At 42.6% G+C, this 27,355-nt stretch overlaps 1 protein-coding gene across 3 annotated transcripts in view; it reads right to left on the bottom strand.

Moving 5' to 3' along the window:
- Window positions 1–1,950: 1,950 nt before the first annotated feature.
- LOC117204380 overlaps window positions 1,951–27,355 on the bottom strand; it is a 41,302-nt gene continuing 15,897 nt past the window's right edge. For 2 of the 3 annotated variants that reach the window (XM_033441708.1, XM_033441709.1), the window contains exons 3-10: window positions 25,265–25,436; window positions 21,647–21,776; window positions 10,890–11,128; window positions 7,518–7,649; window positions 7,322–7,429; window positions 6,944–7,204; window positions 6,524–6,782; window positions 1,951–5,551 (exon numbers count right to left, since the gene is read on the bottom strand). In XM_033441708.1, coding sequence (XP_033297599.1) covers window positions 4,467–5,551; window positions 6,524–6,782; window positions 6,944–7,204; window positions 7,322–7,429; window positions 7,518–7,649; window positions 10,890–11,128; window positions 21,647–21,776; window positions 25,265–25,436 — 2,386 coding nt within the window. In that variant the 3' untranslated portion in view covers window positions 1,951–4,466. Of the gene's footprint in view, window positions 5,552–6,523; window positions 6,783–6,943; window positions 7,205–7,321; window positions 7,430–7,517; window positions 7,650–10,889; window positions 11,129–11,599; window positions 11,993–21,646; window positions 21,777–25,264; window positions 25,437–27,355 lie in introns of those variants that run through there. The other variant, XM_033441711.1, reaches the window with a different exon arrangement.

The following is a 27,355-nucleotide window of genomic DNA, read 5'->3' as shown; positions in this document are numbered from 1 at the left end:
GGCCAATCCGATAATCCGTGACAAGCGTAATGATTTATTATTGCGTCAAGTCAAAGAACCGCGCGTTGAGACTAGCCTCGCGATGATCACAGTTCCCAATACGATATCAAGAGATAAACTAACGTGATCCTTGCACGCTGACGACGCGGTAGAGCGAAGAGAGTCACTATGCGGCGAGAATTAAAAATTCATTCGTTCGATACGGTATTGAATTTGGTCTAATGAAAAGTAAAGTTCCGAAAGAGATCAAATTATTTCTAGATTATTTTTAGCATAACCCAAATAAGTAGAAGAGTAGAAAAAAATATCTGCACGACTACTTCACAGTACTAGACTTTACTTAACAACGTTACTACAACGTTCTCATGGTACTACACGCGTTCTAATGGTCAAATTAAATGTTCTGTAGCGTGTAAGAATATAACCTAGAGCGGTCTCTTCACGGAAATTGATACCGTGTTACAAGTTAGTGAAACGATGGACTTGTCAGTACGTCGGTTGCATCTAATAAATATTTAGCGTATCACGCTTGTTCGAGAGTTCACCATGGATAACGGCGCGTGAGCGGCTCTTATTTGTTCTAGAACAGAGGACAAGCTACGGACATCAGGCACGCGGAGTTGAGATGATCGCTAGCTCTGGGACAGCGTTTTCTCGCTGCAAGCGATCCGAGAAATTGCTCAGCGACGAATACGTTCAACGTAGACGAAGAACGTAGGCGCGTCTTCGAAGTGACGAATACAATTCCGCTGGCTTCCTCGATCCAGACCAGCGTGATTAGTTCTAGCGAATGGTACCGCTTCGGGGAAAAGGCACAAGGAAGAAGGACACTGTTGCTCCGCGTGATCCTCGATTAGATGTTGATTGCTGCCTACCAACTTTAGACGATGCAGAGTTTCTAATCACAGAGATAGGGTGGGCGGGAGAAGCCACTCCTTTCTAGAGTTTATTCCAAGTGGATTGATTTATTTGAATAAGAATCCTGATCAATTCGATATAAGATTCGCGTGTACGTACATGTAATACCGATTAAAATAAACATTTAGTTAGCTAAATATAACCTAGCAGCATTCTGAATATATAACCATCTTAATACCGAAGTGGAAGCGGAGAGTCAAGATAGAAGGTAGAAAACGAAGGATTAAAATTGAGACGGAGGATGTATTCATAAGTATGCATAAGCATAAAGAATGAAAATAGCAAACCAAAATGAGAAGGGGGTAAAAACATAACCAGCCAGCCGGTACGGCTGAACGAGCGAAAGTGACGAACATTCAACTAGACCCGTGGTAACAGCACCCCACCACGGGGTGTCCCACTACTGCCGCGCGTCACCAGTGAAAACCTGGATCCCCATGCCGTGGAGATGTAGCTCTAGCACCGAGAAATGTTTCATTCATAATGCAATATTATATTTGCATTGCAAATGATGTTAGTGACTAAGCAATAGAAGTTTCATAAGGGATTATAATTGGTAACTCTAGTAGGAACTTGTATTAAGAAATTCCAAAGAGCTCGTAATGGAAAGAATCTAAACGATCAGAGACATTTAAAGTCTAAATTTGTTCAGACTGAATCAGAGTAACGGGAAGTTTAAAATTACTAAATTAAAAATACTATAAAACATAAAACAAATAGCGGAATCGTAGAACGCTTCGAAGATGCCAATCAGGAGTTTCAGGAAATTCTATGGGTACGAGAGATCTCGAGAGATCTTCGCCGTTGCAAACGTACCTCTCAAATTTGTGGAACCTCCCAAGGGACAAGATCTCCAATACCTCCTTGAATCCCTAACGTTTGCGTAATCACAGGAAGCTTCGAAGACCTCTAGAATTTCTGAGATTATTGGAATTTGTGGAATCTCCTGTCATCTCCAGTATGCACGATGAATCATGCAGCCACACGAATTCAAAACCTTTGCTACTATACTTAGGAAACAGAAGAAATTGATGCGTTTGGAAACGTTTATTTTTATTGCAGAATATAGATAATAAGAATAATGTATTACTATTCTTACATGTGGTTCGTTTACATCACGCTGACGCGACTCAGGCACCGAAACAATTCTTTACCTATATAGTTTATAGTCAGATCGGAGATATCATAACGAAAACGAGATGTAATCTATATACAAATACTATGTGTACAAATATCTACAAGTTCTGATACGCTTCTATTTGTTCGAAGTTCATGATCGTAGTAACACTTGAGTACCGACGAATGCTCAAATCAGAAAAATCATTCTAAGTACTTTTCTTTTATTTATAAAGTAGAGCACGTTTCAATACTTTCGGAACTCTGAACAGAATATTATCTCGGTCGAGAGATAATAATACTTTTAAGTTAACAAAAAGTGGTTCGCGTGATCTCGTACGTTAAGTAACTAATTAGAATTATCATCGTCGTTACTTAACAACCGTCTCGGCTAAGAGATTTATATAACGTTATCTCGACGTTATATCTTTAAATCCATTGAATTCGATCTGGATTCAAGTTTGCCTAAATTACAACATCGCAAAGATAGAAGGAGAAAAAAGTGGAATAAGAAATCGATTAAAAATACGTCCGTATTTACACATCTTTCCACTGCAAATTACAATTCATAAACCGGTTTCACACGGAGATACGCGTATGATAGATACTAAATATCATATCATACTCACTTCGCGTATTTCGGTTACGATAGATACTTTTCGTATGAAGGCGACAGACGAAACGTTACAAAAAATGGTGATATTCACACAATATTCAGATTGCCATATGTGTATTACGATACGCGTATCTCCGTGTGAAACCGGCTTTACCCACCAACGAAGAAGACAAAGACAACGCTCGGTTCACATCGACTATCAAATATCGCGTGTCGTGCATTGAGCATGTTCATAATCTCATACACCAAGTAACCTTAACTTAATTCGTCTACTATGTACATGTTCGTTGGCTCTATCGCCAGCTTCATTCACCATGTACATACATCGAATCGTTACTTACATTTACGTGATCTCGAATTTATATAGAAAAAGCTTGAGCTGTCACGCGTTTCTCCAGAGACGCGTGACTGAATACGCGGTGAACAAAAAGCAAGTGCAGTTTGCAGTAAAAAAAATAAAATCGATGGTTCCATCGAGAATATCCTTTTTTTCTAAAATAATTCGTTCTTTTGAGCCGAGTTTGTTCGTTGACTACCACAGTTTGCACTTGCTCTTCACGCACACGAGTTCCCGAACGTTTCTCGTATCGATAAAACTAACTTACTAACTCCTAAATTATTATAGAGTAATAAATGATGCAGATCGCGTGCCGAACCGGCGATACCGTAGAGCATCGTGGAAGTTGTAGCCCAATTTTAAATCGCTCCGATCGAAGATTCGCGATTACAGTTGCACGCAATTTTTTTACGCAAAGTGTCTCCGAGTATGGCAAATATGGCAAACGTTGCGTGTTCATGCACATGCATATATGCACTCGTCATTTTCCAGTTCGCAATAGAGCCTGACTCGAGGCGTTTCGTTCCATTCACGAACAGATTAATAACGTCGAGTTCCCGAGTTGCCGTCGCGCATCGAATAAATACACAGTCGGCTCAGATGAGAGAGAAAATCTTTCATCTAAATGCTAGAAGCCGAAAACGACGAGTCATGTGGCGTCTCGCGAGGATCGGCTATTTACAAGCGTAACCTGACTTTATCTGCGATCGAGATTCCATTTCTCGACGTACGTATTCGCGGAAAGAAGAAGAAGAAGAAGAAACACATTTAAATTCGCCCCTGCGTTTATCGTAGCAAAAATATTTCGTATCACAATGTTACGACGCAGCCAAAGTAAAGCATGCACAAATAGTAAAAAGTATCCTATCCGCATATCGTGTATAGGACACGTATCTGCGACACTGACGTATTCGCAACATCTACCCCTTTCTTCCACTTGTCGCGTGAACGTTACAATTTTTACGCTAAGAACTTGAGAACGACACCATTTTCATAATGTCGATTACGCACCGTCATCTTGCTACCGCGTTATTGCACATACTTACGACAAAAGGAAGAGAAGCGCTTCCGCGATTGCTACATACAGGAATCGACGAATTCGATTCCATCGCTGTTATTTCCGTAATAGTTACGATTGTCGAACGATCAACACGCGATACCAGTGTCAATTCTGTATCGATAATTAGCTACCTCGTCGATCGAAATGCTCATAAGTTAAGATCGTATTTACATCGGAGTGACACGATCGTTCGAAGCGTTTCTCGGCTCTTGGAGCTCGATCGATAAAAAATCCCATTATCGTTCACGCTTGTCGCGCGAAAATTGCTTCCTACTCTCACCGCGTATAAAACGCCAAATCGTCGCTATAATGGACGGAGTCGGATTTTAGGCAAGTGCGACGCACGTTCGAATCGCCCACGACGATCAAAGCCGTACACGACCAAGTATAATTTACCACATTGTCCCTAGATTTACGAGTCAAACGTACACCTCTCCCCTCTTGCTACCGGCAACCGGAGTAGTCGCTGGCATTATGGTGGTCGCCGTGATAGGTGCTGTACCTAGGCCGCTGGAGAGCGACGCGTTGGTACAAGACACGCTGCTGATCTTCCTCGAAGTGTCTTGGATACGATGACTCGGTCTACAGAGATCGTGGCCGATGCTGTTAGTTCTCGGTCGAATGTCCTTTCCGTGCACTATGAGCCTATCTATATTGGGAGGTTCGTGGCCATTCGATACCGAGGCCGCGCGATTTTCCCTCGGTTGAAGACCCGGTGACTGTGGCAGAGACATACTCCTGTCCTCTCGCAATTGCACAACTGGCGGACCCGGCAACGAAGCCGATCGCCTGCCACGTGGATCTATCTTACCATCTTGAGTATTCGACATCGTGGTAACCACGTAACCGAGTTTCTCGGGATTTATCAGAATGGGTGAGCGATCGTTATAGTTGTCGAAGGTAGACGGATTACCGTCGCTGCCCACAGGACTGGACCTCTCTCCTATCAGAGGAGTGCTTCTGTCTTGGCTTATTAACGGTGTGGAACGTTCTTCCTGTCCTGTAATGCTGCCACTCCTACTGCTTCCACTGCCTGATCCCTCTTCCTCGCTGCTGTTCACCTCGGTTAAGGTGGCTTGGTTAGGAACGCCGTTGCTTTGATTCGTTGGTTTGATCATGGACGCGGAAGTTGTCGTCATCAGTCCTAGTTGCGTTAACTGCGACATCGTGACAGGTGTTAAAGTGACAGGAGCAACGAGACCGGCACTGGTCAAAGTAGGCGAGAGAACAGCTTGCGCCAACGCTGCCGCTCCAGATTTCCCAGTTACAGGCGTGCCCTCCGTTTCTTGAATGGGCGAGAGCACGACCTGCACAACCGATAGATCCGGATAGTGGCCGTTCGCCGGTATCACTCCTACGACGCCTGCCCCGATGTTCGCCGCGTTCGTCGCTGATAGAGCTAATCTCTGTTCACGGTCGACTACTTCTTTCGTCACGTCCGGCGTCGGTATGCGAGGTCGGTTCTTCAGAGAAACCGGCACCGGATTCAACTTCGTCATGGTACCTGTCGGGAAACGAACATGAATTAGACAAGCTTGTTACGGAATGATCGAGTCCGCAGTCTCGATCCTAAGCCTACGATTAAACTATTCTTAGCGCCGGCAGCAGCAATAATAACGAGGCTAACGATGATCATGCCAATTTTTGCGGCTGCGTTTATTTTACCGCTAGAAAACGGCCCGCTATGGAGCAAGGAAACGAATCTTCGTTCGACCGCCTCGAATCGGGTTGAGAATAGAATGGATGGATAAAATGCGATTAGGTATAATTGCTTAGGTATTTTTCCGCCACTGGCGTGGCTTTCCTTTTTTTCTGTCATAAGTGAGAGGAACGATTGGAGAAAGAAGCACAAGGTCTTAAGAAAAGTTTTTTCGAGAAGAATGATTCGCGATTGCGGAAATTGTTCAGATTACACAAGGTTACTCATTGCATAATTCCTTGCATGCATGTAGCCGGGTGGGGAAAACTTCGAACATTCGCGACACTTTCATTGAAAGATGTTTTTCTCGTGCTACATTGGAACGTGCAAAAAGATTGCAGCTTTGAAAATACCGGCGAAGAAAAACGGAAATACATACGATTATCGCTGGAGTAACGGAACTGAAATTGTTTGCTCTTTTTTTTCTTCTGGAAATCAATTTTTTGTAATAACAACAAAGAATTGTTTTTTATCATTTCATAGAGAACAACGCGGTTCGGTTAGAGGCACCGATTATTGACTTTAATTCATAGAAACGGGAGATACTGTTAACGTGAATGCGCAGGCGTTACGTAAGATCGAATCATTATCATTTAAATAGTTAAATAAACCTCATTACGACGAACGTTATTCCAGACTGTGCACCATTCTGTTGACACGCTTGAAAATTATATTATCACGTTGCGTAGCAATTCCTTACGTTTTAAGTTCCTTCTATTTGTTTCTATTTTGTCGCGTACGAAGACACGTCGGAAGTAATTTGCGTAAATCACTTGCCTTGTCGACCCATTCTTTGACTTCGAATGCTTTTCCGTCCAACTAGCCTATCGTAAAGGGACATCTTAAGATTCGGATTGTTCGTTTGCGGTAAACCTCCAGTTTCAGGGCTGCTATAAACGCTATTGTGACGATTTCTGGAGAAGAAACCACCACCGCTGCTGTAAGTGGTCGAAGAACTACGTACAGAGCCCATTCTAGTGATTTGTCGTTGTAGCCAATTTTTCCTTCGCTCGACCAACGGAGTATCGACGCTTTCCTATAATACACGTAAACGAATATGAATATATCAACGTATAAATACTTCTCTGGAATAAATATTTTTCCAACATGTTTGCTGCACGATCCGATCGTGACACCAAATACAGGTAGCCGGTTGTACATCGAGAGTTTCAAGTTCATCTGGTGACGTGTACTTACGTAATCGGCGTACATGTCATCCTGGTGGGTCTTGCGATGCTGAACGTGATTATGGATTTGTGGGCCCAATATAACGTTTGCATACAGAGCGTCGCTGTCTTTGACCTTATAATGCTCGGCTGAACCCTTTGGCTCTTCTCGTCGGTACTGCTCGCTAGCCACCGTATACGGTAAATCTTTTGGCACGACCTCGTCCCAATATTGATCTTTCAACAATTCTGGATGTTCCTCGTGCATTTCGTCCACGATCATGTATCCAGCCTATCAAATAAACGCGTCACCGCTAATAAATATGAATCTTGTGACACAACAGTAGAATTTCAATTTCTATACGATTAACTTAAATTTCGGTGGAACCGGAGAAAGTTGGTCTCGTACCTTGATGTGACGATCTATAAGCCAATTTAACTCGATATCATCGTCGTCTTCGCCGAACGGATTGATCAATACCTCGGCAACTTTCAGCCATCCCACGTAAAAGCAGAACTGGAACGAATGAATCGGATTGATCGATAGTTATTCATCGAAGACGGGATCGTCTTTTTACAAGCGTCTTTACGATCGATGTTCTTACCTGCAGGGCCGTGAAAAATGGAAAATACATGTCCGGTTCCTCGTATTTTCCGCTTCCGACGTCGGTGCGCTCGATAAATTGTCTGCCGAGTAAGGCGGAAAAGAAATACGCGTACAACGATAGCGTGACTACCTGGAAAACGTAAATAAACGGTATTCAAACTCGTTCGATTAGAACCGTGAATATCACGGTCCTAAAAACGGCGTTACGTCGACTACTAGTAATTGGCGAAATAAAATTGAGTCATCGTTAATTTTGCGACGCGCGATAGAAGAAGGAAAAAAACAAATGGCTTCATTATAATTTGCTAATCAAATGTCCCCAGCGCGAGATTACCGAGAGGACAAATGGGTAAATTAAACGACAGAAATTTATAGATAGATATTGCCGTGTTACATCATATTGTTTGATTCCTAGAACGAGTGTCGTATACTTTCTGCGTATTGAGGAAGAACGAATAAACGCGGTCGAAGGTAAGAAACAAGTATCCATCGTTGGTCCACGTCGCCTGCATCGCTATAAATACCGCTTCTCTCAGAATTACTTTCTTCGTTCGTTTTCAAGAATACCTTTATGAAACTTAATACAGGAACGCCAGTGCCTCGATGAACACGTACGTTGTTCATGGACAAACTACGCTGTAGCTAATGATGGGCTCGGAGAAAGTAATATTGGATATCCTGAAGTTCGTAAAAGAATTAGAATCGTGATGAAACGATAGACGTTGGCCATTTCTAAGGTGAAAGGTTTCTTTGTGAAAGGGCAAGTAATGTCAAGCTTGGCAAAGAATTACGTTCCTGTCGGTTTCGTCCTTTTTTCGCGTTGTATACGCGTGGACGAACAGGTTTGAATGAAATCATATCAAGGTCATCAAGAATACAGCCTTTCTCATCGAAGGCCACCAGGAAATGATAGTTTATGCAAAGACTCGTTGTGAATAAAAGAAAAAGTACGATCGGTGGATTATCTTTAGACTTTGATCGTCGCGCACACGAAGAGGATCGATCGCACGTTGAACTGACTGTGAAATTTATTTCCGCCGTATCGACGGACCGCGACGAGATTGCCGCTCGACTCATTTGTCATCCTTGACCATGCGTATTGTCTTCTTCGCTCATACGATATCGACAATGTACTTATTTCCGTGCAAAAACATTGCTCGGAAAAGATACAGAAAGGCGCATAAATCATTTGAATTTCAACTTATGACGCAAGATGCTTCATTTTAATAATAACGTCATTTGAGAGAAAAGTGTGTTGGAAGACAAAGGATAACCAGCGCAATGTATTCGCTGGTAATTAAAGCGCATTGTCGCATCCCAGGTAAATTGTTCTGTCCTTCTGTCTCTATCTCGCTTTTCCTTTGGAAATTTATAAAACTTCTGTAAGCGGATACATGCTATACAAACGTGCATGCTAACCGATGGATACGAGTAAACCACGCAGGTCGAACAGTATTCGGTAAACGTATTATTACACAGCGCGCAGAATCGTACTGGTTTACGCCTAACCATGCGATTTTATCCTGCTTTTACCACGGAGACAAAGTGCGATTGGTGAAAGACGAACGCACGTCACGGTTCTGTTTCGACACGAAAACACGACAAGGAAAATAATTACAGTTGAGTTGCTCTTCCTGAACATTCTCCGCGTACACTTCTCCTTATTTTCGCTAATTCAAAGCAATCCGACCGTGCGTTTATCTCTCGAAATCTTCGTAATGAAACGTCTCTGGTTTGTGAATTACCATCTTGACTCTCGTGGTACGGATTAATAGCACGTTTTCCTCGCGTGAGCATGCTCTATTTTCCAACCAAGAATCCCAAGCATTCTCCCACCGACTGATAAACTAATGCGGAACGCGAATCATCGATCAGTTCCATTACCGGTATAATTTATGTGACGAGTACGAGTTACGGGAATAAAAATGAGCTCTGTTCTATGCAGCTGACTAACCGAGTGGCTTACCCCATCGTCCGTATTGAAATCCCCGACGATTAACGTATTAGTGTATCCCCGAAGGAAAAAGGCGATCGGTTTTTTTTATCATACTTTTCCTCGTTCGATGTGTTTCAATTTCGTATTTATTATTATCCTCTGCAGTCGATGACGTAATTTTGCACAATGAATGAACAATTTTCTCATCGTTCATGCAATGTCGACTGTGATTGATTCAGTTGCTCATCACGCTTTTCAGATCTGTGCTTATTAACCAGTTTTAGAGAATGCCTTTAAAGTTGAATTTATCAAGCCTGGACGAAGATCGTTTCCCAGACATTGGCCACGTATATACAAGATCATGACGCGAACAACTCTTTAATACCGCGAAAATAATGGCGTTCGTAGCCGACAATTAGGGACGTTAGCTGATGAGCAATTAACGTTGCACAATGAATACGTGCCTGCTAATTGCGAATACGAAACATCTTTCCAAGAATGGATCCGTTTTGTTACTGCGCCGCAACAAATCGAGTCCTTCGAACTGGATAAAGAGAGCCACGAGCACATTGTTAACATCGATCTTGGGTTGTTGGTAACTTTTTAATGTCTGCCGTATATTAAATGAATGATCTTCGAGCGTCGGCGGCCTCCGCAATTACGCATCGAGTCTTTTATCGATGATATCGTGTTGCAACGAGGTGACGTACTTTCTAATGATCGCTACTGCCTCGAAGCTCGTTAACTTCTTGCTATGGAAACTACACTCGGCCGGGCAAATTGAAATGCACCGTTCGAAGGAACGGCCGTTCCCTTAACGCCGGACGTGTCGACTCGCGTTTGTTGAAACTCTCGCTAAGAGATGAGCATGAAACAAGCTTACAAGCGTTAGAAAGATGTTAGAGAGATTCTATTGGAAAAACTTGATTAGAGGAAATGGCGAGAGAAAACGCTGCATTGTGAAGCTAACAACGGAATTAAGACTTACGCAAGCGTGCGCTGCACACTGTCAACAGTATCAAAGCGACGAGGTGGTTACGATGAGAATCAGCTCGGGATGAAGACGTTCGTTTAAAACACTTGGCATTTCTCAATGACGGTAAACGCCATCGCAATTACCCGGCTTCTCCACGATTTCTGAATGAGATTGGAAACAGAATAATACGTTGTGCCATTCCTTGATTAAATCTTCGCTTTTTGTAACGCTTGTCAACGAGGAGAAACTTTAAACTTGGATGATCTATCGGCAGATTCGAAAATTTCATTCCGGTGAATGTTGTTTGCCTTCCAAACAATTTCACGTGTCTAGTCCACCTTCACGTTTTCAATCGTTCGACGTGTTATCGAACAGAATATTAAAAGAATTATAAAATGTATTAACACTGATACGTGTTCGAACGGTGACACGGTTTTGTAGAATATTTCGATACTCACCTGAGTGTAAACGAGAGGAACGCAAACAGTGTCGTAACCAATGAGCGCGCCAAGCCTCTTCCGGATGTCGCTTAGCTCGACAAGGAGGGTTTGCACTACTTGGTCGCTAGTTATTAAGGCTTCCCTCCTGGCCCTGTTGATGATGTTCGTCGCCCAAACCAGAGGCATCCAGTACTTCGACATGGCCGCCTTCTTGTTCATCATCTCGAAGATTTTCTTCTCCGACTCCATCATCAGACCTGGAAAGAAACAGCGGGATCGCTAGGTCATTTTCACTCTATTAAAACTTTCGAGCGTGAAGACGAAACTATATCGAAGTAGAAACGTGGCATAGAGATCTCCCGCGAACTTTCACCGAACGGACGGTTACCGAATTGTCGCTGGCAAACCGATAACTTGGCCGGGACGTGAAGAGGAATAGTTATCGAGTGACAATAAATCAAAGCTGTCTCCATCGGATAAATTCATCCGCGATTCGTTAAATCGACGACCGCGTTTGCATATGTGTCGCGTTATCGAGCGATCTGTACTTCACAACGCGACTTTCGCGCGTGGATCCACCGCTACGTAGTCACTTACTTTACTCGTTATGTGAATGCAAATGTATACGAAACTTTTTAAACTCGTCGACCCTGTAGTTGCCACGTGTATTCGCGCATCATTGTTTAATTATATATCCGTGGTTTCTCGGAACATGCTAGATATTTTACTATTAACACCGTTCGATGCTTGTAACGTTCCAATCCTTCTACATTGTCCATAAAATCTTCTGTCGGCATATTTTACAAAGATTATATGACAATCCACGAGCGTGATAAATTCGAACACTTAGAGATCGTTAAATGGTATCCATTAGCGTTATAGGAAGAAAGGGCGATTGTTTATCAGCAGGCAATACGACGATTATATAATGGCTTGTGGCTGCTCACGTGACCGGTTCGTAAACATGAAACACGTGGAGAATGATGCACATTGCACGTAGCCAAGAGCGCAATCGAGAATACGCTATTAGTCAGGCGATGGTCGTCCCGTTTAGAAGAGCACGTCGAATAGTTAGCTATAACGCCGCTAAATGTAAGGCCGTCGATTTCCGAAAGAAAACTAAACACTCACTGGAAGAATGCTAAGTTGCCGATTTCCGCTCACAATTCGCATTACGTATTTATTACATAACTTTTAACCGATATTTCCCTGAAACGTGATAACGTTGTGGTTACAATTAGCAATGTTATAGAAACTTTTACGCGTCTAAGTGAAATATTATTGTAAAATTTTTGCAGAAGGAACGTGGCTCGATAAGATAGTGAAATTTCCTGATGAACTTCGTTCTCACGTAGTATAGCTATCTCATCTTTTTCGTCAAACAGTATTACAATATAACGATCCTATTAATCATGAAGCTATATTTATATATAAACGTTTTTGAAATTGCACAGATTATGAAATAAAAAGCATATAGGTATTACAACTGACAGAGTTTTCCTCAAAGTTAGAATAACATATGGTATCATGCAACGCCTAACGCCTGGAGAGTTTAACATGCCGACAATTAGTAAATGACCTCGAAATCGATATGCCTTCTTAGCGGTGTGCAACAAATAATGAGTGAAAAAGCATTGTGAGAAAACACCTATCATAAATAACAGTCGATTTCACAAGCTGTTGCTTTCTTGTAGGAATACGTTACGCGTCCGTATATGTCTGCGAAATTAAAGCTACACGCTTGATCTTCAGTCTATCTTTATTATGATTGTTTTGTTGCCTCCGCCGTGTTTGTGCTCTACCAGCTAATTAAGCGTGTTACTCGTCTCGAGTTTGTATCCTATCGTATCGAAACACCCCGTATAAACAAGTGACGACGTTCTTGTGCGACCAGTCACGTGAACGAATCGTCGCCGATAGCTGAACAATTGGAGACATTATGCGACGCTTTGTGTTTTATGGATGCAACAGAAACGTTCCAGACTCTATCCTGGTGGACACTTTAACGATCGTCCTCAGACGAAAAAACCATCTTAAAAATCACGGGCGACCGCAGTGAGCATCGTAACTACGCTCGATTGGTATTCGATCGGTTAACGGGATCCTGATAATTTCTCTCGAGGGGAATCTTTTTATTGTTACAGCAGAAACGGGTGCGTTCTGTACGGACGGTATCTATAACGAAGCTAGGAGCAAACGGCCGAAAAAAGCGACGCCATCGTTCGAGCAGTTATCGAAATAACTCGTGGCGTCGTTCCCCGACAAGTAGCCATCTGAAAGAAACAGTCTGCCCGATCAAAGAAACGCAAGTGTTGACGTCTAGTTATTAATGGTGGCACATATGTTACCGAGCAGGTTCAGGTAATGACCTTAATCGGAAAAACCAACGCGCAAAATGCCGTTGGTACCAATATGGCTCGCGTACGTGCCCGTTTTTCGACGTGCGTGGACCATTTCTCGTCCCTGTTTCGGGCGACGAATTTCCTATTTATTCGTTCGTTACGAGACTCGCATAAAAGAAATTCATATCAGCCGTTTATAGCTGGTTAAAATCTATCTCAAGGATAAATTGTACAGATATTTTACTGTTAGATGAAAGTTATCGATGGCGTCTTTGCGTCGAGAGTTATCGATCGCCGATGGAACGAAATCGACTGTAGACGTCACACGAGCATTCTATGCGATCGAAACGGTACGCCGCGCTACCGACTGAATCGATATGCAATCGGTTCTTTATTCGGTCTGTACGACCTTGATGCAATCGCATGGTCACATGGCTTCTATACAATGAGTTCGAGAATTTGCAACTGAGAGAGTCGTGAGCGATAACTCATCGTATGAGTCACGCAAAAGTCACGAATACGGCATTGCGAACGCACCTAAAGTACGCTGAGACGATTAACATAATGCCTGACATTTTGTCAATTAGCTCGACAATTAGAAGATGCAGATGCTTGATTTTTGTAATTAGGAATGACTTCGGCGCAAGAAACAATGTCATAGCGTCCCTTTCGTAAAGAGTAATTGGCTGATAGCAAATCGATTACACAGCTGTAATTTATGTTAATAAATGAGCGATAAAATTGACTGAAAAGAAACTATTTATTATTCTATGCGGTTTATTCCTGGAAATTGACGTTAAAGAGATTAGCTTTGCCCTGATTAAAAAAAAATATTTGACGATCGTTCGGGCTTGACGAAACTCAGCCGCTTTCGCACGTTACACTTGGCGATTTTCACGCGGAAAAATACGCGACGCCATCCGCTCGAAACGAAATTTTTCGAAAGCGCGCGAATATCGTCGTTCGGAAGTAACTTGTACTCGCTTTCACGGGCTTTATGCTTAGCTCGTGGCATCGATTTATAAGCAAAGTGGAATCGTTGGAAATGACGACAATGACCTGACGATTCGATGAAAATGTCGATGACACTGTAACGCGACAAATTTCGAAAGAGAATCTCGTCGGTTATTTCACGCAGTTAATAACCGCTAACGAGACAAAATCGACGTTAATTACGAAAGCATTCGCGTGGAAGCGAATCGGATCTTGGCGCGAGTTATTTACACCTCGAATATGTAAGTCAATAACATGGATCTTGTGTAGTCATCGCGAATCGAATATAAACGGTGCAACAGGCTATGTACGATCGTTATTAATGACACGTTAATCGTGCAATAAAGACGGTAAAATTTCTGAACGTCGGCAAACGCGGCGTTCCATTATCAGTTTAATCGAGCTAGGCGAGCCTGTACGTAACGGATAACAGTAGTCTCGAGCAAAGAGCAAAACAGTTTGATTTTCAGAAACGATTACGCGGCGACCAAGGCGGAATCTAAGAAAATTACGTGGTCGCGCAACGAGCAAGTTCACCGATTGAAACCGCTTCGACGAATAAGAAGAAGTCATACTCGTTTCTGAAGGATGTTTACCTCTCGAAAGCATCAGCTGAAGACGGAGATAAGCAAGAGAGGGAGCGGTCCGAGCACAACTCGGATGCACAACGGGCTTAAAGAGGAGAATGGTTATAGGGGTCAATAAACGCGGGGATCCTTGCTCGGTTGGCAAGGTCGCCACGAAGGTAAAAAATCAACCATGCTCCTCGTCTCTCCTCCTTCTCATCCGTGCCTGCCCGCTCCACCGCGCCGAACCGACGCTGAAAAGCATCCTTCGAAGAAAACCAGTCCCCCAGTCCAGTTCGTACTTCTTTAAGCCCGATCCACAACGTGTAACCCAGCAATGGTTTCGTCATCGCGGTCGTAATTTCAAGGGTGAAACTGCGTTTCGATCCGCAGCGGAACAACGATAACGCAGAGTCACCCATCGACATTGAACTTCATAAACTTTCTGGACGCGCGACATCGCGATACGCGCGTTTTTTGGCGCGCACGACCGGACACTCAGCCAAGCAGGGTATCGACGCTTGGCGCCGGTGAAACTGGACTGATTAGGAAATATCACCGCGTAATTAGAAGCGGGCAAGTTTAAATCATTGCGCGCACACGCGATCATGGATGCGCCCTGGGTGTCAATAGAGCTGGCTGCCAAAGAGAAAATCGACTAGCCCACGCCCGTGAAGGCGTGTACGGGCGACTATTCGCAGACACGTGGAACTATACGATACCGTCACGATACCGCGCGTCATTAACGATTTCACTATCAACGAATGACCAAAGTCTGACTGGTGAAATTTGTTAGAACCTTTCACAGTTCCATGGCGTCTAGAAAATTCCGAACTGTGCTCAGCGATAATAAAAATTGGCTAAAATAGTCGGTTTGAGATTTCGTCAGAAGAATCTCGTGTCCTATAAAGATTGCTTTTTAGATTACTGGTAAGTCTGAGAGAGGTATTTGATATTTGTATACCTTAGTCTACTTTCTCTACCCATGCATATCTCGAGTATGTTGGTCTTAATAAATTGAAGTTAACGTTTGTGTATAGCTTTCAATTTTATCGTTATATTTAGAACTGCAAGAAGCGCGTTGACACTTCAGATATATTGTTTCCGAATATACGAACATGAGAAATGTTCTACAAACTTGCCACGTTGTTTCCTTCTGACGCTCGCAGCAGAAGAGCGATAAAACGATGAATAATAAACGAGTATGAAAATAAAATCGATTTACACAGATGCGAGGTGTTTTGAGTAGTTCGTCATCGACGAGTTAATAACGCTTCGTTCACGTGATCGAATTCAAATCAGAGTTCTAACACAAGTGTCAATACGAAGACGAGATAGGAGAAGTCGACAAAATTCTACGAGAATCAAACAACCAATAAACGTTTATTTAAACAGAGAAATGGCTAGTTGTTTTTTATTGCTCCGTTTTCTTTGCTCGTGCGGATCCGAATCGGATCGAAAGATCCGACCTTTCACAAGACTGACCCTCTACAAGGACGCCTCACAATCGCCGCATTTTCCGGCATTTCAGAAACACCAGAAGTGGAAATCAGGCCATCTTACGCTCAAGAACATGTACATTCTAACTGTTCGTGGAAAGGTCAAGGAAACAGAAGCAGAAGCTAGAGTGTTCCGTTAATTTTAGAACAGCGTCTTTATCGTTTCCATGGTCGACACTTTTTCTCTCGATCCACCATTTAAAATGCAAGCAGCGACTTTTAATCAACTGCTAAATACGTGCTAAATCAGTGAGAACGTTGAATTTGCGCGTTACCGCCTCGCAATTTCGCGATCTTCCGTTCCCATTGAAAGGATTCGCAGCATTGTGCTCTTTGATTTTCCACGCCCGTCGACACCTCTTAAAATCCCGCGATCGTAATCTAGCTCGCAGATCCATCGCACGCACGCTCTCCAGGCGAGTAATTATTTTCTTGCGTATCGAACAGGCGCCGATCGGTCGACATAATAGCGGAGAGAAACTCTCGTCGGAACAATAATTTGTGCTAAATATAGGTAGCGCGTGCGGCGTATTACGGTCGACCGAGAAGACGATGCATGCGACCGGGACCATGGATGGGTATGGAGACAGTGGAGCGACGAAGAAGCGGTCAAGAAGAAGAGGAAACGGGTTTTCGAGTTTCTTGCTCAGGCCGATGTGGATGGCCACGATGATGACGACGTCGATCTTCAAGATAATGATGATGATGGTTGGCTCACGCGCCACCACCGCAACTCTCGCGAGCCGAAGCCACATCTATCGCGAGCTCGATATACTAGTCTAGCCAATTACCACCTGTAGCCGAAGATAGATTAAGGCTCTCATTATGTCTGGCTATATTTAACGTCGTCTGCATACATATTCTATCGCCTGGTTGGATCCAGTAGTCGCGTATGAGCGTATGTAGATCTCGGGGCTGTACGTGGAATTGTAAGGCTTTCGATATATATATATATATATATATATATAACTGGTCGTTGCATTATGGACGTACAATTTTCCGTTGATAGCGTGCTACGAGGACATAAACTGGCCGATTTCGATAAAACGGCAATCAGAACTAGCACGATAGTCGTAGGAAAAGCAAGGTCGTTAAGAGATGAAATTAATGGAGTATATACGGTATATCTATGGAACTAGTGTATACGACTAATGACGTGCGATAAATCGGAGAAGGTTCGAGAATGCGTCGGGGAACGCGTTGGAGAACTCGAAAGGCGCCATGGTAACGGTGAAAATCAATAGCAGCGATGGGAGGTCGCGGCGTCCGATCAAGAAATCGGCAAGAGAACGACCGAGAATCGTGAGACACGCGGTCGATAGACCCTTCGAGGAAACCAAAGACAGTCGGTGATGATGATTATCTTATCAAATGACATAGTATCGGTATTCGAGATGGACTATAATTACCAGATGGTTATTTTTATGCATACCCGAAGAGGAAGGAGAGTGAGATCGCGTGGAGAAAAGAAAAAAAGACGACGACATAGCAGGTAATAAAAAGGAGCCTGTTGTAACGTGGACTCGGTTGGGATCCGGGAATAGACTGTAAACTACATGGCGCTGGTCCGGTCGGCGCTTACCGCGAGCAAAACGAATATCTCGCCAAGAAGGAAAAGGAAAAGGATGAGGAACTGGCGCCGGCGCTCCGCGTTTCTAAGGCCTCGGCTCGCTTCTTGAAAATTACCCGGACGCACGTGAAAATTGCCTGGCGGCGTGAGTCGTGCCGTTCGATTTACACCGGCGACCCAGCTCTCGAGATTCTTTCGAACCGATGAGAATTTCCAGACCGCGATCCTCGCGGAATTGGTACGCCCTGCTAATAATATCGCGGATCTCTCGATGCTAACAGATCGGCAGCGATATTCATGGAATTCGTTCCTGTTGTTTTAATAGTTACTTACGCCTACTTCGACGCTTTCGTTTATCGACGATCATTAGCAGCGTAATATTCTTAACATAGACCTGTAAACAGGTGTTTTATATTCGTGGGGAACGATTGCACCACGTTTGATTGAATCGTCAGAACACAAGAGGCTGTAATAAGGCTCAGTAATTCTTTTTCACTTGTTGATACCAGTACCTATTCCGTGTCAGTAGTGATTTGCATCTGCGTCTTTCGCAAACTACAGTAAAAGTCAACGACCATAACGGTTGCGTTGCGATGCGACTAGTAAATAGAATCGTTTGCAATTTAAGCGCTCTGAAATCTGCTGTGCACACGTTTTCGTACTGTTGCGCCCGGAATACTCATTGCAATTGTGGAGAATCGCAATCGGACGTAGTTGACATTTTTTCAATTTCGGTAAAGAACACGATCGTACATTATAAATAGAACGCAATGTTTACTATTTTATGCATAGGTCGCTGTTCTAAAATTACCAGTGACCTTCTTAGTATTCCATGTCCCTGTTAAGCATCATTTGCTTTCAGACAACGTTGCATTTATCCACGAACAGAAATTGTTTCAAAACGTGCTATTTACTTGGCAGATCTAAAAACAACACGAAATACGTTCATCGATGTCGCAACAGCATTAGCATTGACATATCTCAGGAAAGACAAACTAGAAACCAGGACCAGTATAGTCTGAGACGTAGCTAGTGAACGATCGAATGTCTCGTTTGTCCTCTAACTTCTTCCTGTCTCAAGATCATGGCTAGGTATGTACTATGTTTTATTTACGCGACCATAAATATCGGCATAATCCTTCGGAAGGACGTAACACCGCAAAATCACAATTACGTCTGGATGTTACTGGTCGACGTTCAACGTCTCGCATTTAGAGTAGTGTTTGCAGTCGCTTGAAATACTGTATCGTCTTTTTTCCTGAAGCTTGGGGAATACGTTGCATTCTCGCTGCATGAATTATTGATGGAGATCTCACGCTACGATCCGCAACGTTTTGTTGGTGAGACAAGCTCGTTTCCAGAGTCGCCGCAGAACGGATTTGGATCGTCTTTGAGGAGTTCTTTTACCGTGGCACCGGCGAACCGACGGCACGTTTCTTTTGCGACTAGTGTGCGTGATGTTAACGTGTTCACGTGTCCGCGGAGATAATTCCACGGAAGGATCGTTTCTTGTTATCGCTCTCGTCACTTATTTCTCCGGCCACGGGGAGCATGCTCATGTTCATGGAAGATTCGCGGAACCGGCGCCTGAAAAATGCGTGCTATTTCTAGTCGACATGCACATCCTCGCCGCCGCCGCCGCCAATTGACAAAAACCACGGTGATTCGAGTCGTTCTTTTGCATCCCGAGAAATCACTTCTTTCTCCCTGTTTAAAGATACCGTAAGCGTAATTGTGAAAATCGTTAGGCGCAATTTCTGTCAATCGCACTAGATCTTCTAACAACGTTTTAGATAAGAACAGTTATCAAATTAGAAATTCAAATTAGAAATTTAAATTTGCGGACCGATATCTTTAACTTTAAATCTTCAAATCCAAATCAGTAAATCTAAATTTGCAAATTCAAATCTCTTACTTTACACTTCTTAATTAAGATTTAAATTGATATGTTATAATCTAGTTTTACATATTACATTCAGATTTTAAACTCCTTTTCAAGCATTTTATTCGAATTTTATATGAAAATCACGTTTGAGAGTATGGAGTGTGACTTCGAAAATAGCGCCATAGTATTTTATGTTTTAGCTGCGCGCGCTTCTATGCCGATGTTAAACAAGTATAGCGAATTGAGTGGTACCAGCGTCGTGTGTGAATTGTTCTGAATGTGAAATTTGTCACGACTGTTTTGTGTTCATAGAACGAAAGGAATGCATATCTGCTCTGACTTGTTCTTTCCACGTACGTATTCAAAGAATGTGTGATAAATCTTGGTTTATTAGTCTATGTAACTGGAATCAGAATGCACGTGGACAAGTAAAGGGACAGTGTGATGTCTTCTAACTCGTGACATGCCTCTTAATATATTTGTGAAATTTTCTTAAAATAATACTCATAGTTCTCTCTCAAAACGATAATATTGTGAGCAGTAGTTACTTTAATGATAATTTATAATACTTGCAAATTGTGTCAAGTATTATTTTAGCAAATATTCTAAAGGATTCTTTGATGGGACGGAGTTGTGTTTTAGTGAGTTTGACATATACAGTATTTTAAATCACGAACGTCTGCTTGTTCACAATAAAACAAACAAATACGTATAATACAGAAAAAATTGGCTCAACATAACTACGTATCTGGAAAAGTGATTGACAATTCTAATCCTAATGTAGAAGAAAGGAAATTTTGAAGAAAATGGCGGCCACAAGCAACGATAATGGCGAGTCGTGTAATTTGTGAATAGATTGCATGATTATCGGAATTTTGAGGACTGTTTACCAGTGTTCGAAGTTGCCGTATCTTCCTCTCTCTTTATCGGTAGTAAGGACAGATCGTAAACTCATAAATTGCTCCAAGGTTTTCAAATATGAAGAGAAAGTGTCGAAACACGAAGTAACAAGAGCGTTAATGATTTGAAACATGTGTATAAATAACGTTTCCATCAGAGACATACAGTTACAGATCGCTGGGCAATCGTTCGAAGGTTATGCATGACACATGGTTCAATTTCGATTAAATAACGGTTCCATCACGCAAATACAACGTTGCTTATCATACAATTGATCCATACGAATTACTTATTAAGGACTGATTGTAATTCTTCTGCGAATGCCAAAAATCTTGACGACTCTTTTATTTCGGAAAGAATTCGCGTACGTTTGTCGTTGAACTGTCCTTGTTACCATAAGAGTCGCTTAATTGTATAGGAATTGACATGTGTGTTAATTGACTACGCGTCCTTGAAGTAGCAACCGAGTCCGCTCCCAAGTTATATTTTGCATTGAACTCTTAAACCTTTAACGGTATTATTAGTTAATCCATTTGATAATAAAAAATATAATTCTTCAGTCTTCGTCAAAATTTCGTGTTCGAATCTGTTTACTAGTCAACGTACAGATGCAAATGTAGACAAAACGCTTAGCGGTGAATAACAGATAAGATCATTCGCATAGAAAGTGAAGTAACGATTTAATACTCCTCGTCAGAAACCATTCTTACGTAACATATCAGTCTATGAATGTAGATAACAGTGGAATAAATATTTTGTAATGTCTGCCCCGGACAGAAGTTTATATTATCGGTTGTTCCATTAAGTTATTACTTTTCTTCTTTTTTCATCGCGTTACAACAAAAATATTTATTCTTCCTCGCTGCGTTTTAATACATACATTCGTATTTTATGTTCAGTTCCGTAAATAGCTTGTACTCAAAATGAGAGTCTCTAAAAGCGACACACGTTCCTTGCTCTCGTCGAATAAAAGAAAGTAAAACGATTTAGGTAATATATATGAACGAGTAACTCACTGACCAACGTCTACGATGTGCTGAAGCGTCGGGAACCGTCTCTTCACGCGCAAGGAAATCCTCTGAAGCGTAATGACGTACGCGAGCACCGCGTATCTTACGATGTTTCTCCTCATCAGTCTGCCTCTCTCGTCCTGTAATGTGAAAATGTTTCAAAATTATTACCTCGGGCACTCTCTTTAGATGTCTACTTTTACGACGCTTAGTGTACATCAAACTGTGTCTATTCGTGACCATGCGTCAACAATAATTTCTTTGTTAATGGTCACAGAAAAATAACGTAACACGTGATTCTGACAAATAATTTTAATGCCTTTAATTACACGAAGTTAAAATGATTTCACGCACCAAACAAAGTACTTTCTGTAGAAAAAGAACTCAAAAACGCGAGATACCGTTTCTATTAAGTACCACTTCACCAAAGCTTTGACTAAGTAGCAGAGCAAACATTTCTTTCGTTTCTTGTCTGACTATATCTCTCAAGGCCATCGAACGGTATTTTATCACACGTCTATTACAATGGAATATTTATAAGCACAGATTAAATAAATGAGCAGGGGAGAATCGAAGGAAATCGGTATCATCGGGACGTGTCTGCTTCAAAATTCGTTTCCGAGGCTGCATGAATGCCGGACACGTTTCCCATGTCTTGTACACACTTTCCCCTTGTTCTTTTGGCCCGTGATCGCGAATCGTCACCGGTTTCGAGCCGATTCCAATAATAATCGGAGAAAAATCCACGGTGGCGCCTACCGCGTATTTTTCCTTTCGTTTCTGGCCAACGACGCGTGCGCATTTTGTAATCGGCCGCGCGTTTTGTAATCAACGACCATCGCGGTAAACGATCGCGCACGCTTGCTGGAATGTCAATTTAATCGGAAATCGCAGCCAACGGTTCCTGGATCGAAATTTTCCACGCGCGATAAAAACTGTCTTTTTGTAAATGCGTTTACATGAAATGGAACGCCTCTGTGAAACGATTGTCGTACCCGCCGCTAACCGCAATCACCATTGGCAATCGTGTAGCAGGTAATCGTGTTGGTAATCGTTAATTGGACAACTGGTCGATCGGTCGAATCGTTACGTATGTAGAACACGACGAGATTCAGATGAAGCATTTTGTGGATCGAGGCACGTCTCGTTCGCTCGATATAATGCATGCAACGACTGAAGAAAGTTTGTCGAAACTAAAATTTTCGTTTAGCTAATAACACGTGGACGGTGAACGCTACAGCGGAGGCCACGTGCTGATTTAGAACGATCGCGTATCGCGATCTGAACGAAGAAAGTTGCTCGCTGCGAACTGAGCCGTGCGATCCACTGAAAGTCCGAGGAAACGCAATTTATTCCTGATTAATTAAACTCGTACGTGGCGTGTTCCGCAAATGTTTCAACATCGTCCGTTCATTTGCACTCCTCGACGATCGAATTACGCTTTCTTGAGCTTTACGTTAATTACGAAATATGAATGACTGGCACGTTAGTTAGAGGCATACCGGTTACAAGTAAATGTATACAGCTGCATACATAGTCTTGTAATTAAAGAATTTACTTTTTACATTATCCGCGTTTTCAAAGACTTCTATTCTCGAGGAATATTCAGAAATGTGAGAAAATGGGGTTTCGCTGCGCTCTATAAAGAGACTCCATTTTTTCTTTTTTTTTTCTTTTTTTGAACGAGTCATAGTTATAGATTAATTAGTTTCACCTTCGTACAGGTTCTTCGCATTCTTCGTCCGAAGCAATGCTACGCTATCAATCTCTCTAGGCATTTGAAACTCGCGCAACGATTCACTACAAAGGTTAATTCGCTTGCTGGGCTTTAAACGAGCTCTTCTTTTTTTTAATTTGGCTAATTAATCGCAATCTTCTTTGTAAATCCACACGAATAACGGAGAATAAAGACGCGTCGCTCGAAGATGTAGAAGCTTGTAGATTTTGTCAAGGGATTCGAGATGCTTCGAGGCGGTTCGTGTTTCTGTAACGAACACTCGTGTCCCTTTTTTTCCCCCCTCGGTTTTGTACTTTCAAAAGACAAACGTCCCTTCTTCCTCGGAATACAGCGACTTAACGTCGCGCGTGCAAAAATGCACGGCTTGGCAGCTTGAAAAGGATCCTCCTTACGGGGGAGAAGGTGGGAGTCGAGGCATCCTTCTCGCCTCGGGGCCTGAATTCCAATTAGATTTCAATGAAAGGCACAGCCCAGAAGCTCGTGCTGCCCACTCGGCGCTGCTCATTCACAAATCCGATACTTTGCGTTACGTGACTACATGACCGCGGCTCTCTTCTACATACGTAGAAAACTACAGTCCCGTTCCGCGCCTCGAGACCTTGTCCGTTGACAACGTGTAGAAATTCAGCTGCAGTTCTAGGCAGCTGCCATTGTTCGGTCTCGAACTCTCCGCGTGTAACTTTCTCGTGTGTGTGACGTGATAATCGGAATCTACGATACGCGTTACATCGATCAAATCGGCACGTGTAATTGTTTCGCCGTCATCGTACATACCGTATATACTGTACGAGGTGTGGACCTCGATACGGACACGATAGGAGAACACTGCGCGAAGAGAACTTCGTTGCACGAGGAAGCGATTAAACCCTTTGGTACTTGATCGGCCCGTTCTATTAATACGATATCGTTAGCCACGGAAACTTATAGCCAGTTTCGCAGTGTGGTACGCGTTCACCAGTTTCTAACTGGGTGGTACATAGTGCGAGCACGATCTTTGTAGAGCGTTGATGGCGGTGCAGTTAGCAGAGAGCAGCGAGGACGGACTCTCTCGAGTAACTCTCTTGTGCGCGAGGTAGCACAACGCGTAGGTTCGTCCTTCTTTCTTGCTACGATGTATACGTTGCACTTTCACTTCGACATTGTGTCATTGACCACACAGCTGGAAGACCCTTCCTCGACGAATTCGAAGTACGAGCCACGAAACTCGAGCCACGAAGCTCGTCTTCGACTTCGTCGAACTGGTCGCTACCATGTTCGTTTAAAAATATTTGAGATTCTCGGTAATCGCGGCAACCAAGCATGGAAGCCTCAGTCGTTGACTTAAAGTTCAGAAACTAAGCATTTTGAAATGATCGAAGATACTCAGGAACCGCTCGTTCATAGAAACGAACTTTCGTTTTCGGTTTAGGCGAGACGATCAGAGAAAGTACCGATAACAAGCGGGAATTTCTTGTAAGGTGTGCAGCGTGTCGCGCGCGAACACGTGTGCCAGAAGTTAGAGTCACATGCCAAGGGTCACGCGAATCGCTTCTCGAGGAACCGCGTCTATCGTTCCTGGCTATCTGTTAAGCGGATGTACAAGAGTTACAAGAAGATTTGCTCGCTTGCCAATTATGGGATGATCGCTCTTGGCATTTTTTTCACTTCTGGGCGTGGCGTGACTCCGAGAGCTGGCACCTACTTAGGTTAACGACACCGAAACGTGTCACGGCAATTCATTAGCGTAATGAGACAAACGCAGCGACAACTACTATCCGTGCAAGGCTGCGCGTTTATCGTTCTTTTGAGCCGCTTCGTTTACTGGGAACTTCATCTTCCAGTATACCCGCTGTTCCACGATTCAGCACGAATGCGAATTCGTCGAAATGTTTCTTTCATCCTTATACTTACGTTACCAGGAATAGCTGCGCTGATAAAGAGTGCTAAGTTGTCTGGCCAGGGTAATAGTTTATATTGCTCCCACCATCGCTTCACGACCAGACTCACGTAAAATCCCAGCACGAATGACATCGGTATCGATTCGCTGGAGTTTCCAAAGTAGTACCTGATCTTTTCGAAGATTCTGTAACAGATAATCGTCACGAATCCTTATTGAATGTAAATTATCATCTGTTATCTTCCACGTGTGTTCTTTCCTTCTGAACGAATAGTTTCGAAAGAACTGTACTACCCATTCGAGCAATTAACGAAACATGTTTCGCGAGACGAATCGAATGTTCGCAAATTATGTGTGTGTACGGTTAAATATTTGTTTAGTAATACGCGTGGTGGAATTCTTATATCGCCTCGCTTACAAGTGGAGCAAGGTTGAGGTGATACCGTCATCGAACGAGATACCACTACCGGTCTTATGTACAGGTAATTCCTGTTAAATGGGAATTTCCATCGAGATTTCACAGCTGCTCGCGAAAATCTGTTAGCGGCTGGTCCTATCTATCTTAAGCACTCGACGTAACCGATGATGAGATTCGATGTTCATTGGAACTTTTTAACGTTCGATGCTATATATGTACATTTTACGTTCGCGAGTTTATCATGTTTTGCTTTTGCACAAGAGTTATATATACGAAAGTCAAAGAGTTTAGCTTGCAATTAGAGCATTGTAAGGTTAATGCACTTCTAGATTTCATTCATTGCTTTGGTTATCATTTAATTCCAAATTCTATTTACTCCCCGATAGATAGATAAGCGAAGAAATTCAATAAATTCTAAACGAATTATCAGGCAATTTAGAAGGATCTAATTTTCATTAAATTTCATTAAGAAGGTCAGAAAGATCCTAAAAGAAATTATCAATTTTTTTGTAAAAAGTCCGTAAAAATTGCAGAAGCTCACATGAAATGTTAGTAAACGACATATAAAAGGATTTCAACGATGTTTTATAAATTTTAGCCTCAAATAGATTAAAAACTGTCGAAAACACGCTGTTGAGAGAAAAAAGTTTTATATTTCAGTAGTAACACTAAAAATTCCACTAAAAAGCTATAATTTATCGCTGAAGATCCTTGATATATACGATGAGGCAAGCCTTTATTTCGAATTGGCGGATCCTTCCTATGATCGTTGGGTCTGCTGGACCCTAAGCCATCCACGAACCGGCCCTACAGTTCTAAATTTAGACCATGCGAATCGAAGCGGCTCAAAGAAGGGTCCTTTTTAACATCCGCCAGCCTCGTGCATCGTGCTTCTTCGCTTCTTTTTTTATCCCGACGTAAATAACAGGTTACGTTTTTATGTGTTTTTTAATACGGAGCCCGGACGAGTCGACACATTCCATGGCGTATTATACAAAACGCGAGCCTCGTAAGGGAGGAACAATTTTATTTACGATACATGCAATTTAACTACACGCGATATACGTATGTCTGGAACAGAAACGTTAAAATGTTCTCTCTTCTGGACACGGTTCTCGTCGATCGTTGTAACATTATGACGTTTATACCCACGGTCGGTGGATTTTCCTGAGAATCGTGATTTCTACACGATGGTGACTCTGGAGGAACGCCATCTCTATTTAAATTAATTGAAATATTGGCTTTTATTGCCGCGATTGACGGTCGTTTCTTTTTACCAGCGATTTTCATGCGTTTATCGTGGTCATCGTAAAGTGCCCTACAAGAGAGAACCGACGAATGCGAAACGCGACGATAAAAAGAAAACGAAAGATAAGAGGGGTTAAGTAACCGCGTTCTGAACAAAGGAGCCAGCAGTGTTAATATCGATAAAACGGTACTATCGATGTCAACCGGCGAAATATAATGTCGATTGACGCGTGGAAGGCTTTGTTGCTCGACCAAGGTCGATGTCGCGTGGGTTTCACGGCGTAAACTTGGTGGTAACCGATACACCACTCTGTTTCATCCACTCCGTTTTTCTCCAGATAGAACCGCGATGAAAGAGTCTTTGTCTTCGAATTATCCTTTTTTTTTTTTCAATTCAAAGGATCCATGTCATTGCCATTCGTGAATCTTTCTGGAAGGT

This window comes from Bombus bifarius, unplaced genomic scaffold (assembly GCF_011952205.1).
Source record: "Bombus bifarius isolate JDL3187 unplaced genomic scaffold, Bbif_JDL3187 scf7180000007978, whole genome shotgun sequence".
NCBI classification, from domain to species: domain Eukaryota; kingdom Metazoa; phylum Arthropoda; class Insecta; order Hymenoptera; family Apidae; genus Bombus; species Bombus bifarius.
The sequence above is the reverse complement of the archived record's forward strand: the minus strand, read 5'-3'. Positions and strand labels throughout refer to the sequence as shown.